The sequence below is a fragment of the Netta rufina genome (genome assembly GCF_964035555.1).
Source record: "Netta rufina genome assembly, chromosome: 5".
NCBI classification, from domain to species: domain Eukaryota; kingdom Metazoa; phylum Chordata; class Aves; order Anseriformes; family Anatidae; genus Netta; species Netta rufina.
In genome coordinates, this window is record NC_140128.1 from 18,643,702 (window position 1) to 18,661,399 (window position 17,698).

The window sequence follows — 17,698 nt, forward strand, 5'->3', positions numbered from 1 at the left end:
TGGAAAAAAATAAATGCATTATAGGTGAAATCCCTATTCATTCAACATGTCATATTTATCTTTTTCAACAACATGACATGAATAAGTTGATTACCATAAAAAAAGTCAGTTAAAAAACCGTGAAGAATTCAGCATGCCTGGAGTGCATGGTACATGCAGTAGAGCTGATCTACTCTGGGTTCTGGGCAAGTCCAGAGGAAATGTGCACACACTGACAGTCTTGCTTCATTTCATTTGGCAACAAAAGATTTCACTTACTTTTGGAGGCTCAAGTAGGAGTTCATGGAAGGATGAAAGTCGTGCTTTTATGGCTTCTAAAACACTTTTATTGACAGAATATGTTGAATTGCTCATGCCTGGAGGACAGATCTCTATATGGCCTTCAAATCTAAAACACAGAAGCAAAGTCTAGTATTAATATCCAAACTAGTTCTAGAACAACTCTAAAGCTATGATTCTTAGTGTCACAGTTTTAAAGGCATGAAAATAGAATTAAGAGGAGGGCAAACCCAGGAGATTACAAATATAAATCATGTGTGAACTAACAGCAGAACAAGATTCTTCCAAACACTAGGCCTAATATATTTAGGTTTATCATGCTTAAAGTCTCCAGTTTGGTTTTCAGCTATTGAGATTAAACTTTACGGCTGTTCTATTCCTTCTTTTGTGGCAGAGAAAGAGCTTCACTCATCTATCAAGCCTCTGTTCACTAGTTTCTCAAACTTATAAGAAGATCCCAAATTAAAAAAAAAAAGTGAATATCCAGTCACTACACTGTACACAGGCACTCTATTCCTTGTGTCCAAGAAAAAAATGATGAAATGAAATCAGTCTTATCTGACATGTGGCAATTAAACTAGGTTCTGGAAAACACCGTGGAAAGACCAGTCATCCAGAGGAAGTGCAATAACACTGCTCGTAACAACAATCACACAGTTTGCTCTTTTACTACTACACCTGTAAAAGGCCACTAAAATGGTTGTCATAACTACATGGAAGGCACTTCACTTACTATTGTTGAGCAACAGCTTAGTTAAATTAAGCAGCCATAAGTACAAGCAATAAACACACTTACGTCTGTCGTCTTGTCTCAAGTAAGGTCAGTAATATTTGGATTGCACTGACTATTGCAGATTCATTTTTTTCTTTATGAAAAATATTTGACAGCAGCTGCTCTATGATTTCTCGCCTGAAAAGAAAATATTGGCATCAGACATAACACTTCTTTAGGATACAGCTGTTAAGAGAATTAGCTACTGTTTGCCCATGTGAAATTAGAGAACAGGATAATGAAATAAAGTCTGTTATTTCAAGCCACCAGGTGCTGCTAGGACAATCATTCCCCTATGACATCACTACCCCAATCATATTTCCCTACTCCCTCTCTTGATCTATTTTTTGTTTTGTTTAAAAAAAAAAAAAAACAACTATCCCTTTTTGTACTGTTGGTTGCCAGTTTTCTCAGATCAAAAGACTCAGCACATCATACAGCCATGTAAGCCTAAACCTAGAACCTGCAAAACAAAGAAGGTGACACAGAAAAATCTCTGGTAGAAACAAACTTCACTTAAACAAGAGATCAAAGCCTACGTCCCTTATGTGTATTCTACACTGTATCAAGCTAACCTTCACATGTTTACACGTGTGATAACTTTGACAGCGCAAGAAATATTTTAGCATTTCTCAGGCAGAACCAAGACACTAGAATGAGGAAATCTTAAGTGAAGCCAACAAAGAAGTCATCCAGGTGGGCTCCACTTACTTGCTGAGCTATTTTAAATTGCACAGATAACAGTTAGCCAAGAGAAGTCATGAGCAAAAGGAAGCTTGCAACTCTAAAGAGTTTTAAAGGTCACAAGTTAAATAATAGTGCTCTGATGAACTGAGAAAAGGTCAGAAATTCAAACTAACTTACTTCTCTAGACTTGCAAGCAGTGGATCTGGTTCTGAACTGTTTTGTATTTGTAACATCTGGTCTCTGCTTAGACGAATAATTTCACAGAGTGACTGTGATGCATTTGAATGTCTCTGGAACAGAAAAAAAAAGCATAGATTAACAACATGCTGGACTAGAATTCTTCATTAAAAAGCTGCATTAAAGAAGCTTGGACTAGAGTCTCCTAACAGGAGACATTTTAGACAATAGCTTTATGCCATATCTAAATCTTAGCAAGACAAAAAAAAAAAAACTCAAGTCATGAGACAATTGATTTTCACTATTAAAAAGGCAAAGCATTACAGCTGAATCTCCAAACAATACTTAGTCTGCACTAGACTTGGATTACCTGATAAACTGTGCAGATCCTAAGGAAGGGTGGGAGAGGGAAGAAATCAGCTCTCCACAACCCCAGACTTCCACACTCTTAAATAACAAAACCAGGTTATTAAAAAGAAGCAAGCAGAAAACAGTAAGACTAAGAGTTTTAACACGCTATTTTACAGCAACCTGCTGCACGGATGTATCCAAAAGAGCAGACCAATACTTACATCTTCATCTTGAGATGGATGTACAATTTCCACCAGCCGCTGGATAATTCTCTCCTCATTTAGCCACTGTAAAAGTGTAGACATCAGCAGGAATGTTAACCAAATGAATGAATTAAATGAGTTAAAGGATTTACAAGAAGTAGTTTGAAAGCTGCCATTAATCATACTGTTGATATTTCTAAACAAGGACTAACATTACATCAGAAAAAAAAGGATAAAAGCAAAATTAGCATTTCTGAGGAACCATTAAAAAAAAAACAACAGATTTATTTACTATCGAGAGAAAACTCTTCCCAAAACACCTGCTGCGGTGGCAGAGGTGAACAATGGTACAAATTGTCTAAACAGGTTACAAAGCATCTTTTTGACAGTTCACAAGTCAAACAAAGGTATCTGAGAAGTTTTACTCACATTTAACACTTCTTGCCTGGGCTGTGGAGGTTCTATGCAAGTCAGTAGCCTGAGCAACAAGTCCATGATAGCAGAGGTCCCTATGTGCTTAATAACGAGGTCTACAAAATCATGTTTCTTCTTTAAAAAATCCACGATCTAGAAATTAACAAGAAAGAAGCTTGCAATAGTTTACCTGTATTTTACATGGTAAACTACAGCATGTACATTTCAGTTTCTTTCAGTTACTAAAACGAGAAAATGAATGAGAACTTTGTAAATACTTCTGCCACTTAGCAGTGCAAGGCAAGGTAAAACAGTGCATAGCAGCTAAAGTGGCACAATACAGATCTGTCTACGTGGAGTATGTCTTGGGCCTTCTCGCCAGTCCAGGCTGCTGACCATAAACTGCTTAAAAATCTACAGTCATTTTTCCTTTTTTGTATGAATTCCCACAACTCCTGGCTCAGGGATTGAAGCAGACATAGTAAAGCCTTAACATAATATACTTTCAAAATGAAAAACACAGAACAGGGTCACAAATGATTTGCTCAGGTACCAGAGTCAGCCATGCCAGCTGTTTGCAGTGTCACACAAACACAGAGGAGCACTGCATTTCTGGATGAGGATTACAAACGTCTCTCACTTTTTTTTTTTTTTTTATGACAGTCTTTCACAAAGGATCAGACCCACTCCCACTGATTCAGTTCAGTGATCTTCAGCTCTAACAATAATTTAATGAAGACACCACCACGCAAATACTAAGCTAAGCTAGGACAGAAAGTAAGCACTGGCACACAGGCAGTTACTGTTGCACAAATAGCTCAGGCAAATCTGAAACTGTTAAACCGGAGAGGCTTTAAATACTTACCTGTTCTGGTTTTCTGCTTATAAGAATACTTAGCACCTTGCTGAAGAAACTGGCAAGTAAAGGGTTTAGAGGAGATTCATTTAAGAGGAAGCTGTACAGTTTCATAAGTAAGGATTCTTCTTCTCCCAGCCTATCGTTGATCTGTGAGACATCTGAAGTAAGCAGCTCACAGGATATGTTTGGATATCTGGGGAAAAGGAAGAGAAGTGTACATATGTATATCTCCATTCACTCATACTTCAAAGAAGGTACACCTTCAGCTTTTAAATCAGAACCTGGTAGGGTTTCTGACCAATTTTTCAAGAATAGCTCTGCACTAATAAAAAAGCAAACTACTCCAAGGTAACAACTATACATTCAGGCTACAAGCTGCATTCTTTCATTTAGGAAATGGACTACTACATTCTTCAGCTGAAATAGGACAGCACTGGGGACGCAGGGAAAAGAAAGGTCAGGCTTTTATTTTAAAATCCACTGTTAAAGCCAGCTGTTCAAGTATTGACCTCTCATTTCAGAAAACTTTTTTTGGAAGAGGAAGAAGTTAGCTACCAAGAAATTAAGCGGGTTGATAGTACCAGATTAATATTGCTCCATCCCCAGTGTTTGCCCCTTTCCAATAACAAGGCTTACATTAAAAAAGTTAAAATCAATCTCTTCAGGATTAATACTTCTATACCTGTTGCAACTGTGTAGAGACTCACTGAGCTAGCCGAAGTCAAACAAAGCCTGCAAAACTAGTTAGTATTGCCAGATACAGGAACTTACTGGTTTTGATGGCCTCTTAATTACTGAGTGTTCTGAATTGTACCTCTGGCCCTGTGTCATGAAGCAGTACTATCACCCACTCATGCTAGAGGTAATTACGACAGCATCAGCAATTTAAGGCTTTTAAGTGAAAGACACTGCTATTTTAAACTCAGCTAAAAACACTCAGTGGAGGTTTGGTTTACCAAAAACAGAGAACTGCAGCAGATAAGAAGGTACTCTATTTTTCTTTTTACATATTATCATAAGAAAAAGCAGCTTGCTGCACAGAAAACTGTAAAAGAGGCCAAAAGTGGTAGAAGTGCTTGTATACAATCTCTTAGATTAACTGTGAGTTTGAACCTTCTCAGCAATCTAGCAAGAATCACGTCCATACCCAAATTTTTACACTTCTAGCTCCACAAAGGAGAACACCAGCAATCCGGTGTTAAGTATATTCTTACAAGGTGTGCTACAATGCTATAAAATGCATCTTCAAAACAGCTTACTAACCGTCAACAAAACAAGGCTAAGCACCTAGCTATAGTACCCAGATAGGGGTATTCAATCAACTATTTCTACATGAAAATTATTATTTACATTATCTATTATTATCTACATGTAATTATTTTTAAATGAAAAAATAACAAAAAGACTCTTCATACAAGTTCTGATTTCTGTACTTTTTCTCTAGGCAGCAACTGGTTTTGGATGCATTTCTGGATAAGAGTTTTCCACTCAAAAAATATGCAAACATTAGAATGATTTAATTAAAGAGTTCTATAAAGCCCCTTCAAAACAAGCTTACTCAAAAGTTAACAGTACTATACTAAAGAGCAGCATGCAGGAATTCAAAACATTATCAAATTAACACTGGAGTAAATCACCCCTCTTTCTACCTTCCTAAGATACAAGTTCTTACTTGTATCGAATTTTTTCATCCATGTCTTGAGGCGGTTCTTCGATAATAAATGAAACTAAGTCTTCCAAACATTCTGACTTCAACAGAAACTCTATAAGTTTGCGATTCTGAGCCTTGCACTCTTGCAGGACGTCCTCTTCATCCATCAATTCCTTCAGTGTTACATCTTCTCTCTCTAGAAGTGTATCTATGTGCGACGACGAATGGAGATCAAATTTCCAAAACATGCTGGTCTGGATAAGAAGAACATATACAAAGCATTAAGCTTACACATGTATTTAAGCAGTATAAATACTTCATAGTAGTACTTCATAGCTTCTAACCCCAAAGGGACCTGCACACACAGAAGTTTTCTAGAACTTGAACAACACAACAGTAAATACTGAAAGATCATCACAAAGCTTCAAAATCAGACTTGATTAAAGGTGACTGATAAATATTTACTGGGTATATTGTAACACTCAAAATTAGCCAGCTCCAGGGTTTTTACTTGCATGAAAAGAACACTGATCTGCATTAAAGTATAAAAGGTTAACTTTTAATAAATTTGTTCTTGCTACTCTGCTTCTGATCAACTTGCACACGCCAATCCACAGATTCTGAGCAACCCGTTCAGCAAATACTAGATCTGGCAGAAGATAAAACGGGCAAAGTATAAGCACACTAGTGTACCACCTCTGTCGCTGAAGAGAACACCTCTACAGGTGTAGGAATTATAATCATTTAACATGCAGGCAGCACACACCAAAAGTGTTGGAGCTAATTTCAGAGCAAGACTTACTATTTTACCATACCTCCCTCCACAAACTTGGAAAAAAAGGGACAATAAAGTTCCTCATGCAGATGCTTGAAAGGCCGGTGTGCCCAAGTAAAGAAACATCACAGAAGGTTAACATCAGCATGAGCAATTTAACTTTTCTTTATAAAAATACTCCATATGAGTTTTGTTTCTTTAAGACACCTTGCAAGCAGCTGCTCCTGAGACAGGTATGCTATCAGAAAAGAATATTTCAGTCTTAAATCCAATAAACTCCTGCTTTCCCTTCACTCTTGTTAAGGTCACTACACGCATTTGCTCCATTCTCCCCTTTAAAACGAGGCTTTTACATGGCAACACTTAACCTCTGATAAAGCATCAGCTAGTCTTGTATGAATGCAGAATTTGAGAAAGTGGATTGAAAGAGATACCAGATATCAGTAAGAAAGAGTTTTCCCTACAGCTGTAAACAGCATAGTTTTAAGCAGTACTCAGAGAGAAAACAACCATTTTTTGCTCCTTTAGTAACCATCTTCCAAGTGTGAAGGATTTAGTTAGTGTTATTTACTGCTGAAAATTAGTAACATCATCAGGTGGGTGGACATTTGGTTACCAACAGAGAACATCAGTGAATTTGAGCAAGAACACTTCTTCAAACTGCCATTTGATATGCAGAAAGTGAGAGTTTATAGACAACAATCAAACCGTGCTTTTGTTATACCAACTCTTATGACAACCTACAATACCTAAAACAGAAACATTTAATCCTTGCTCAAACTAAGAGGCAGATAGTCCCCTAACAAGTAACTACGAAGAAAAAACATTTTTTGCCTCAGTTTTTTATGGCAATGACAGATCATCAGATATTAGGAAAAATTTCTTCACTGAAAGGATTGTGAAGTATTGGAACAGGCTGCCCAGGGAAGTAGTTGAGTCAATATCCCTGGAGGTCTTCAGAAAACACGTAGATGTAGAGGTCGGTGACATGGTTTAATGCTAGACATGGCAGTGCTGGGTTAAAGACTGGACCAGATGAGCTTAGAGGTCTTTTCCAACCTAAATGATTCTCTAATCTTGGGCTGCCAAGCCCTCAGAGTTAGAAGACCATGACTGGGGGAAGAGTAAGCAACTTTCCATCTGTGGCCACCAAAATTGTGAAGGACCAGCGTATCAGCTCAACGTAAGTCTGTGGGGCCTGATGGGATTCACCTAAGTGCTGGGGCAGTTGGTAGATGTCATAGCTGGACCCATCTCAACAATTTACCAGAAGTCTTAGGAGGCTGGGGAGGTCCCTGCTAACTGGTAGCTAGCCAATGTTATTCCCATCTACAAAAGGGGCATGAGAGAAGACCCAGGAAACAACAGACCTATTGGTGTAATCTCAGTCCCTGGAAAAGCTAGGGAGAAAATTATCCTGGGTGCTGATGAAAAAGCATTTAAAAAACAAAGCTATCATCAGGCAGAATCAGCATAGGTTCATGAAGGGGAGGTACTGCCTTAATAATTTGGTTTCCTTCTGTGATAAGGTCACCCTCTTGGTGTAGAGAGGGAAGGCAGCAGATGTAATCTTTCTTAATTTTAATAAGGCCTTTGATAATGTTCCTCACAGCATCTTTCTGGACAAATTGTCCAACTTCAAGACAAATAGGTTCATGCTATGCTGGGTGTTGAAACAGCTTAACAGCAGAGCTCAATGGGTCGTAGTGAATGGGACCATAACTGGCTGGCAGCTGGTCACTAGCAGTATTCCCCAGGGCTCAATTCCAGGGCCAGACCTGACATTTTTGTCAACCATCTGGATGCAGGACTGCAATGTGTCTGCAGCAAGGTTGCTGGTGGTACTAAACTAGCAGGTGCTGTTGACTCCCTGGAAGGGAGAGAGGCCTTGCAAAGGGAGCACTGGGCAATTATCAGTGGCAAATAATTCAACAAAAGAAATTGCCAGGTGCTGTACCTGGGACAGAGTAAGGCCAAACACAGGTACAGACTGGGAGACAAGAGGCTGCAGGGCAGCTCAGCAGGAAGAGGTCTGGGGGTGCTGATCAGCAACAGGCTCAATGTGAGCCAGCAGCGTGCCTGGCAGCCAAAGGGCAAATGGCATTTTAGGATGCATTAAACCCAGCATAAACAGACAGTCAGGAGGTGATTCTCCCTCTGAATTTAGCATTGGTGCAACCCCACCTTAAAGATTGTGTGCAGTTCTGGGCTCCATAGTATAAAAAGGATAAAAAGGTCCCTGAAAGTATCCAGAGGAGAGCAGTTGGTCTAGTAATAGGGCTTGAAAGTATGTCCTATGAGGAGAGGCTGAGGACACTTAAGTTGGCTAGTTTGGAGGAAAGAAGCCTAAGAGGCAACCTCTTCTCCCTAATAACCAGTGAACATGAAGGAACAGTACAAAGCTGCACTGGGGGAGGTTCAGCCTGGACATTAGGAAAAACTTCTTTACCATGAAGGTGATGAAATACTGGAACAGGCTTCCTAGAGCATTTGAAGCCCCTCGTCTGTCAGTGTTTGAGGTATTTGGATAATGCCCTCAATACCTTCATTACTGTTTCAACTTTTGATTAGTCCTGAAGTGCTCGGGCAGTTGGACTAGATGACCTTGGAAGGTCCCTTCCAACTGAACTGTTCTACTAGGACAGCATTAAGCATTTATTTAAGTTCAGGTGGATTCAGCATGCCTACCACAGCTACGTAGAACAGGGAAGCGTCAAATTTAGCCCTATAATAGTCAGGATAACAGAGATAAATCCAAGGATCCAGGAAAACTCTTATGATTCTCTTCATTAGAAGACTTTCAGTATTTGGCTTAAAAATTAGAGTAAGCCTTTTATACTCACTACAGAGAAGTTGTAATTGCTTTTAGGGTTCTCCTTGTTGCCTTAATTATTGCATGCTGTTCACTTAGAACCACCTTATTTTGCTTTTGTCAAAAGGTTTTTTGTCAGATGCTGTAAGCATACATAATTGCCCCTCGATTACATAGCTTTCTGTTTAAAGATATAGGAATCAACCAGAAATCATTGAAGAAAAGGTACAGTTAACTTCAACTGCAGCATCAGTACTTACAATCATCTGAGAGCCCATGCAAGGATTAAGTGGTTAAAAAACAAAAGAATCTTTTCTACTAGAATTATTAGTGAACTTACAAGCAGATTTGAAAATACTTGATTTCAAGCTATCTTAAATCAAATTACATAATGTTATCAAGAACATTGGCTTATGGTTATTTGGGCTACACACAGACTCACTGTGAGCAAGTAAAACTAGTGCATTATTAAGAGTCACAGAATATTTGTTTGTTTTTCCCCCTACAGCTCCAGTAAGTACAAATACCTCCCCCACATCCCATTTAATACAAGTAGCACAGAGTGGTTACTTGCAAAGATGTTAATTCCAGATCTAAATCCCTCTGCATTGACTAAAACTCACTTCAGTAGCTTCAATCTATTTCTCAATTACTTGTTTCAAGAGAAATTTAACAATGGAAAATAGCAACAACAACAAAAAAAGAGGCATACTACTGCAAACATGTTACTGCGTAATTTCGCAAATTGTCTCCCAGGCAAGCTCTTTTAGGGGGTGCTCCCTCAACATGTCAGGTGCCGGCCAGAGATTACTCCATCACTTTTCAACAGGAGCCCAGGTCCTTTGGAATAAGGAAAAATAAACACCATAAAATGTGCCAAAGAGGAAGTCCAGGAACCCTGAAGAGAAGAGAATTTTCGTAGGCGTTATCACTGATGATAATCTAGAATTAACCTACCACAGTTCTGAATCGAAGTTTTAAAAAGTTGTTCTTCCCATAGACTATTTCTCCCCCCTCTCTCCCAAACCCTACCAATTCTGAAGTTCTGAATTATTTTCATACATTTCCAAGTTTCAACCCCATTAAGAGAGGCCAAGAGTTAAAGCTTATACCCATAAATCAGAAGTGGGCAACATCCCTACTATGTTCCTCCCAAAATTTCACTGTCTGCTAACTTAAGGTCAGCTCCATAGGTCAACTGGGTTGTGTTACTCTCAATGTTCAACTCCAGCTCCAATAGGAGCCTCAAAATCTCAAAATGCAAGATTTAACATAAGATGCAATAGACTGTCATATAGGAACCACGATCAAGATTAGATACTACATGAAGCAAAGTAACATAGGATAATACTAAAAGCTATCTGACTTGCAAAGAAAAATTGTATGGTAAAATTGTTACATATATTTGGCTCTCAACTCACATTTAGTTAGCTTTCCATAATCTTTGAAAGCTCCTGCCAAGACTAACACACCTCAAATGCACAGGAAGATTTCCCATGACAGTTTACATTGACTTGATACAAGTTATGACAATCAAAGTTCCTAATGAATATGTATCAGTCAGGGAAAAAAAAAAAAAAAAAAAAACACACAACACTTTTTCCTTCCTTAGTTAATATTCTAACAGATTCTTCTCTAAATGAACACTGAAGTAATATTCCATATAGTCAACACCTGACTTAATACTGTAAGGAAAGAAAGCAGTTTGGTAAAATGAAGAAAACCTGTAATTGTTCTGAGATACAGGTAACTGAAATTCCTATTTTAACTGCTTGCTAAGTGGAAGAAATAAAGCTTAGAAGTGATTTCACCCCAGGAAAAAGAAAAAAAAGCTTTGTCTTCTTTCTCATACAGATGAAGAAAACCACACTGTATGTATTTTGTTAAACAGTGACTGGTCTGTGGTTGTCTCTAAGGGCCACATGCTTAGTTGACATCTCCATGGAAAAAAAGCTGGTTACAATTAAATGAACAACTCTCTCCACAGCTTCCAGTGGATGTAACAGTTAAACACTTTTCCTGAATACAGACATTCCTGTTTTCAATCTATAGGATGAACATGTAAATTCTAGTCAAATGAGCCTACAGGGATAATTTTGGAGACCATCTCCTGTCTTGAACCTTCAAACAAAACATGCTTCTTACTTTAAAGTCCCATCAGTAAATAAAACTATTTAAGAGAGCTGCTTATTTCAGTTCAAGACTTAAGCATGTTTGTCTTATCTAGGTAAGAAATGTAAGAAGCATACTTTACCAGCAGTTAATTCCACCTTGGTAGCTTCTACCTAACAGCTGAGGGCTGGTAGCTACAAAGCAGAGATGGTCATCTAAACCAGCACAGAAATAAAACTAAAGTAAAGCTTTAGGTAAAAGTACTGTTTTACTTGACTGCTGGATATGTTAGAAATTTATACACAATACTTCCAGCAGGAACTTCACACATTTTTACAAAAACACCCGACCTCATTACACAAGCAAGAAAAACTTAGGAGTATATCAGACATTAAACTGAAGCTTCTGTAACGTATTAAGTCTAAGAAATGCTACATAGGAAGTAATAAAAACTGAACTACCAAGCACCAAATTCAGCATGTAGCTCATTTTTCTCCATTTACCTTTATATTTTCTTCATATGGGATTCAAGCGCACAGATGAACAAATCAGTTACTTTTGCACCAACAAACTTTTTGATGATTGAACATATCCTAAATTTTACAGTCTATTTCAGCCACACAGGCTTTTACAGCTCTTGGGTAGCAACTAGCAAAAGACAACTTAATCACTGGACACAAGAAGAGCAGCTACAACAGTAGTTCTTGGTGCCACCCAAAAACACTCCAAGTCTTACATTTCTTAGTGCTTTTATAAAGATTTTTGAATGCAAACAATTTACAGCCTTTTAAAAAGGAAACATGCTTGGGGAAGCAATGAGGAACACAAAAATCTTTTAATGATAAAACTAAGAATTTAGCAACATTTCTAAGACCTTTAAGAGTTATTAAGTGGTTTCTTTAAAATGCTAAGCATGTCCTTCTGCCAGCTCAACTGTGTATCAATTGGTTAAGTACACTTCGTTTCCAGCTTATTTTCCCCCAAGCCAGGGCCATTAATTAGATACCACACTAGCATTTATAAATTCCTTTTTTTTTGACACTGGAAGTGCACTGGAAGTGTACTACCTGCTCAAAACAAAGCTACATATAAGTACGTGCCTGAAGAAATTTAGAGCTCGGCAGAAATATCAGTGACCAAAATTGACAGAGAATAACTCTAGCAGCTACATTTTAAATTGCCAATTTGATTCAGCCAGAGCACATGTTTTACCCATTACCCATTGCAAACCTGCTGTCTACCACTGCCTGACCCTTGTTTGCAGGAGGCCAATTCCTCATAGCATAAAACATCTCCAGACCTATTATATGGGAAAAACTTAGCACGTATGCACTAAGTCTGGAATCAAGGGCAATTTAAACAACACAACACTAAGAACATAGGACACCTGCATTCTAGCTTGGACCAAAACTGTCATTTCCCATAAAATAATAGTAAGTTACATTAATATACAGTTATGCCTTAACTGAATTCTACACTTTTTCCACTCGACGAATGCAAGAATACTTCTCATGCACAGGCACACACATTGCTTCTTCTGCATTAGGAGTTCAGGGCACAAATAAGGGGACTGATGAAACATACTGTTTGAACTGGCAGAAGATAAATGTGTAAGAAGTGTAAAAACCTCTCCCTGACTATTTCTTACTTGCATTATTCAAATTATTTTGAATAATGCAACAGACACCAGGCTTACCCAATAAGCAATTTTTACATAAATTTTCAATTAAACACTCAAAATTAATTAGATTGTTAGCTAGAAAGATACAAGTTACTGTTACAAATCCTATATTCAGCCTCATTACACCTAACAATCAAAAATAAAAGCAGTAGTACAGTAGAGTTTTAAGGAATGTAGGTACTGGATTATAATACAAAAAACAGTGTAAGGGGAAACATCTTAGTAAGACCTTACCATCATTAAGCTGTAAGATCCAGGAACTGTGGGGGAGCATTCCTTGTAAATAACCTAGTGAGATTTCAGTGTTTTGAACCTTCAGCAGGTAGAGTTTCACCTACATACCAAAACAAAAGGCTGCTTCTTCCAAATACTATCAAGAACTCCTGTGTAACCAAATTATGTTTGGGAATACAATAGAAACAATTCAGCAAGTTCATTGACTTCTCTACAATTTAACATCATGCTATGGATATGATTATTTCCAGACATCACACCCACTTAGAGCATATATATTTCTCAGCTAACAACTATACTTTCAGAAGGTAACTAGGTACTGGTGTGAAATGTGGTCTAGTCTTTTCTTGACCAGAAGAGAAACATATTAGGAAACAGTACCAAGGCAGTAATGTTTGTAACATTCTCTTAAACAGCTGCCTCCAACTCCTAATGAGGAGGGAAATTATCTAACAAGTAAGGACTTCCACTCCTTTCTTCTGAAGTAATTCCTCTTCACTTCCTAGGGGAAGAAGAGTCCTGCTATGGTTGCAGAGGAGCTAAGAATTGGGACAGGCAAACCCAACTGGGACAGGCAAACCCTTATTTGTCATTTGACTCTCCCGTATTTATTATAGTAACTGCACTTTTGTCTAAGACCAGAAGTGCAAATATATGAATTTTTACATAATATGTATTATACCCATCATGTGCATATATACACAGACACCTATTATGGCTGAATGTCCCAGTAGTCAGTTTCTATGACTTGAAGTATACAAACAGCTCCCAAAGTAGTTCATGTTGACTCAAAGTCACCAATTCCTCAAAATTCATGAGGTCATAACAGCCCAGTTGAAATCTGCAGCTCATGATGAAGTTACAAGAGCAATTTTATATCAAGCAACAACTGCATCCTTGTCAAATTCCTACAAGATCTCAAGACTGGTTAACAAGTGTTAATCAATATAAATATTAATCACCTACAATGATTGCAAATTAGACACTGATCTCCCCCTCCCAAATAGGAAAGATTAAGTGGAGTTACTAGAAAACTATTCAACAACCAAGCATTTACACATTTAAAATAGTCATGTCAAGGAATTCAGTGAGTTCTTGGTATTTTGAACTCTTCTGATTATCTTCAGAATGGAAATGAAGTTATTGATGTACTGAAAAAAGGGGGTTCAGCAATACTATAACAAGAAAGCAAAATAATACTCAGAACAATGTAGTTTAATACCAAGAATTCAGTTGCAGAAGACAGCATTATACTCTGTCACAAGAACCTATAGTGCTAAATGTCATTCATACCTAATATGTCAGTTCATGAACACATTTGCTTTGAAACTCTTCAAAGAATTGGAGGCTGGGCAGCTGATACACTTCCTGGCACAAAATCAAAACACTTTAAAACAAGTTCCCTGTAAAACAAATAGAATAACCACAACAGTGTGTCTAGATAACCCTTGATTCTCATTCTAAGGCCAAAGGGAAGAGGAGAAAAAGGGGTAGTGAGAAAAGAAGGTACTGTAACAGCAAGATGGATTAAAAGGCAAAGTTAAAAACAGTCTGCTAGAAAGTAGTCAGAAAAAAGCTGCAAGAAAAGGGAAGGAATGGCCACGAACTCTAAACTTGAGAAAAGAAGAGCAGCTTGGAAGGTGGCAAATGTGAACCTACAGAAATCAGGTAAACGAATGCCTTTAGAGAACATCATAGATATGAAAAAAAGTTAAGAGCATTCAGGAACCACTTAAAATTTAAGCTAAGGCTTTATAGATGCAAAAGCTAAATATACTGCTATAGATGAAGTTTAATAGCAATGTTTCTTACCTGTTAAACAAAAGCTTTTAAAGAGTTAAAAAAACAGAATTTGTACTCTCTCAGGCTCCTTGCCCATTACAGGATATCCTGGCAACAGCAAAAATCTTTCAATCTACAGTATTAGCAGATTAGCAGGACTGAATTAGGATTGAATTAGATGAAGCAGATTTCTTCCTACAACGACAAAAAAGACATTTTATAATTTAATGTTGTTAACACTTTCTGTTCAATAGTTCAACAACTGCATGAACAAAAGCGCTGCTTTGCAGGAAATAAGACACATGAACTGAAGGAGGAAACAGTTTGCTGTGAAAAGTGTCAGTCCAGTGCGCCCGTACTCTGAAAATAAGTACAAAAGCAGCTTTGTCATCTGAAAGAAAATTGTTATTAGCAAGTTTAAATATCCCCCTTCACTTTTGAGGGGCAAAGGAAGATGTTTCGTATCACTGAAGTAAAGTTGCCTTTATAATTTGCACTTGACTATTGAATCTAACATAAATACAGACCTGAAAAAAACTATTAGCAATTTCATTTGAAGCCATGTCTTCAGATATAGATAAATATATTAAGGTCTGATTTATCCACAAAGTAGTACAGAAATAAACATACAAGCATTAAGAATGCCCGTTATGTTGCCTTACGTATATACAATTTAGCCAGTTTCAATTTGAAATCAGTTTAAAAAAAAAAACATGTAAAACAATCTACATAGAGACTTGCTAAGTAACCAGCTGTTTTGGGACAGCATTCGGTCACCTACCATTCATCACTAAGATGACCTCTGATTTTGACAGCTTAATTCCTTCAGTGTAAAGCAAAGAAATGTTAAAGAGCATTACTAGGCATCCAGAATTGGCCTCTGCCTAATGCTTACCTGCCTGTGCTTTAGTCAACACCAAATAGGCAAGAAAAAGCATCCTATCAGTTGATGCTTCTTTTTAGCATGGCTGTTTCTGGCAGTAATAAGAAAAATTTAACACCAAAATACCTTCCCCCTCCACCAGTTACAGGAGGCTTTTTGATTTTGCTTTAAGAGGCAGGTTTCAAGACGAGAATTATTCCTTTTGGGAATGAGGTAATATTAACAGGTTTGTTTAAAAAAAGGATAAAGTACCACCAACTAAGGATATCAAGTATAGTAACAAGTTCATTAGATCATGTCTATATCTACCTAGGTTGAAAGGCTCTACTATCTGTTTGTCACAATTATATATTCAGCTTAAAAAAAAAAAAAGCACACCTCCAAACCATTCCAAACACTCTGCTAGCAAAGAAAAGAGAATGATCTAATTTTACACCTCCCATGTTAAAGAATACGAGTCTTCAAAGGTGCTTCTTGAGCCCTGAAGATTATTTAGTAGCCTATATCAACCTAAAGCAATGTACTAAAAATATTCCTTCTTAACTAGAATAAACATTTGCATTCCAGTTAAACAATCATCCAACAAATGAGGGGTTTTGTTTTGTTTTTAGGGCTGGTTATGTTCCACCGCTTGCAATATCACCTTATTTGCTACCACCCAGCCATTCTGGAAACAGAAGTCACCACATTTCCATTGTGAGGCTAACAGCACAAAGATTCCAAGCCCTGACATACACAAACACCAAACACAGCCTTCTCTAAGGCTATTTTAGTAACCAACATACACATGAACTGAAGGTCAGCGTAATACATTGACCATAATACTTTCAAAGGTCAAACATGTTTTTCATCCTTAGACCTTCAGGTCCAAATGTCAAGTAGATTTGCCAATCCCTTGTGAGTCAAGTGGCTTACTAGGCCAGAAAAAGTAAACAAGTGTACTGAATTTGGTTTGCTTTACCAAAGTTGTCTTGGTTGTTGTTTCTGGATTACAAACGCACACATGTTCAGAAGCAAAGCTCCAGGATGGGACAGAACATCACTTCCTCAATTATGTCATGTAAAAGCAAAATAGGAAGCCTGTTTAGCTTAATCAACTTTCAGAAGAGTTGGCACGGGCAATACAGTACAAATCTGCAAAGATTAATTTATCCAAATGAAAGGCACTATTACTGCTCTCCTTGCACAGATTGCTTTCTGATATTTCTCTGTTCTTCTGTTTGAAAACTTTAGTTTAAGTACCATTGTCTAGTACCAGAACAATCAGCTTCTGGATTCAATACAGCAGGATTACACGGAGAAAAAAACGCTAGTGTAATCCAAATGAACAAGATACTGGCAGTGCAAATATTACAGCATACCCTGGGAAGGATGTTCCACAAGTCTGCTCTAGTCAGTTAGGATGCTGAGTCCATCCCAGAATCTAGGATAACAGAGTTATGAGATACTGAGAGGGGCTGCAGTATGGATAAAGGGAAAAGAAATAGTTCTTTCCTTAAAATAAACAAACAAAAAGAATAAGAAAATCAACCAGTTGATCAGGTATAGGACTAACTTTGGCTTTCCAGGGATAGCTCATGTCCAGTAACAGCTCAGCCACTTTAACGTGGCTCCATCACCATAACAATAGCTCTAACAAAGTATTCAAACATAAAACCATAAGAACTAACCACGAGAATACGTGGTGATACGTTCAGCTGATTTACCTGAGAAATAAAGCAACGCACAGCTATCTACAGTGGCATCACTCTTCACATGGAACAGCATGGTACAGCCTGTCCTAAAGCATTATCCAATGAACTTTATTATTATTTTATTTATTTATTTATTTTAAGATAGAGAGGTTAAAAACTCTGCAACCAGCTGCCATGAACAGACTAAACAGGTTGTATTAATGCTGCATTGACTGGGGCACGGTCTATTTGTAAAACAGTTCCATACAGCTTTACTGACCACACAGCAAAGCTAATGAGGTCTCTTCAAATCTCTTCTTTGCTTATAGAGACCAATGCAACATTTGTTGCAC

General features: G+C 37.7%; 1 protein-coding gene across 6 annotated transcripts in view; it reads right to left on the reverse strand.

Moving 5' to 3' along the window:
* PPP6R3 (protein phosphatase 6 regulatory subunit 3) overlaps positions 1-17,698 on the reverse strand; it is a 58,912-nt gene that overhangs the window by 28,231 nt on the left and 12,983 nt on the right. For 3 of the 6 annotated variants that reach the window (XM_084288150.1, XM_084288146.1, XM_084288151.1), the window contains exons 2-11: positions 14,820-14,984; positions 14,301-14,410; positions 9,693-9,820; positions 5,415-5,647; positions 3,749-3,935; positions 2,899-3,036; positions 2,488-2,553; positions 1,916-2,028; positions 1,076-1,189; positions 259-388 (exon numbers count right to left, since the gene is read on the reverse strand). In XM_084288150.1, the coding sequence (XP_084144276.1) occupies positions 259-388; positions 1,076-1,189; positions 1,916-2,028; positions 2,488-2,553; positions 2,899-3,036; positions 3,749-3,935; positions 5,415-5,647; positions 9,693-9,704 (993 nt within the window). In that variant the 5' untranslated portion in view covers positions 9,705-9,820; positions 14,301-14,410; positions 14,820-14,984. The remainder of the gene's footprint in view (positions 1-258; positions 389-1,075; positions 1,190-1,915; positions 2,029-2,487; positions 2,554-2,898; positions 3,037-3,748; positions 3,936-5,414; positions 5,648-9,692; positions 9,821-14,300; positions 14,411-14,819; positions 14,985-17,698) is intronic. The other 3 variants (XM_084288149.1, XM_084288147.1, XM_084288148.1) reach the window with 3 other exon arrangements.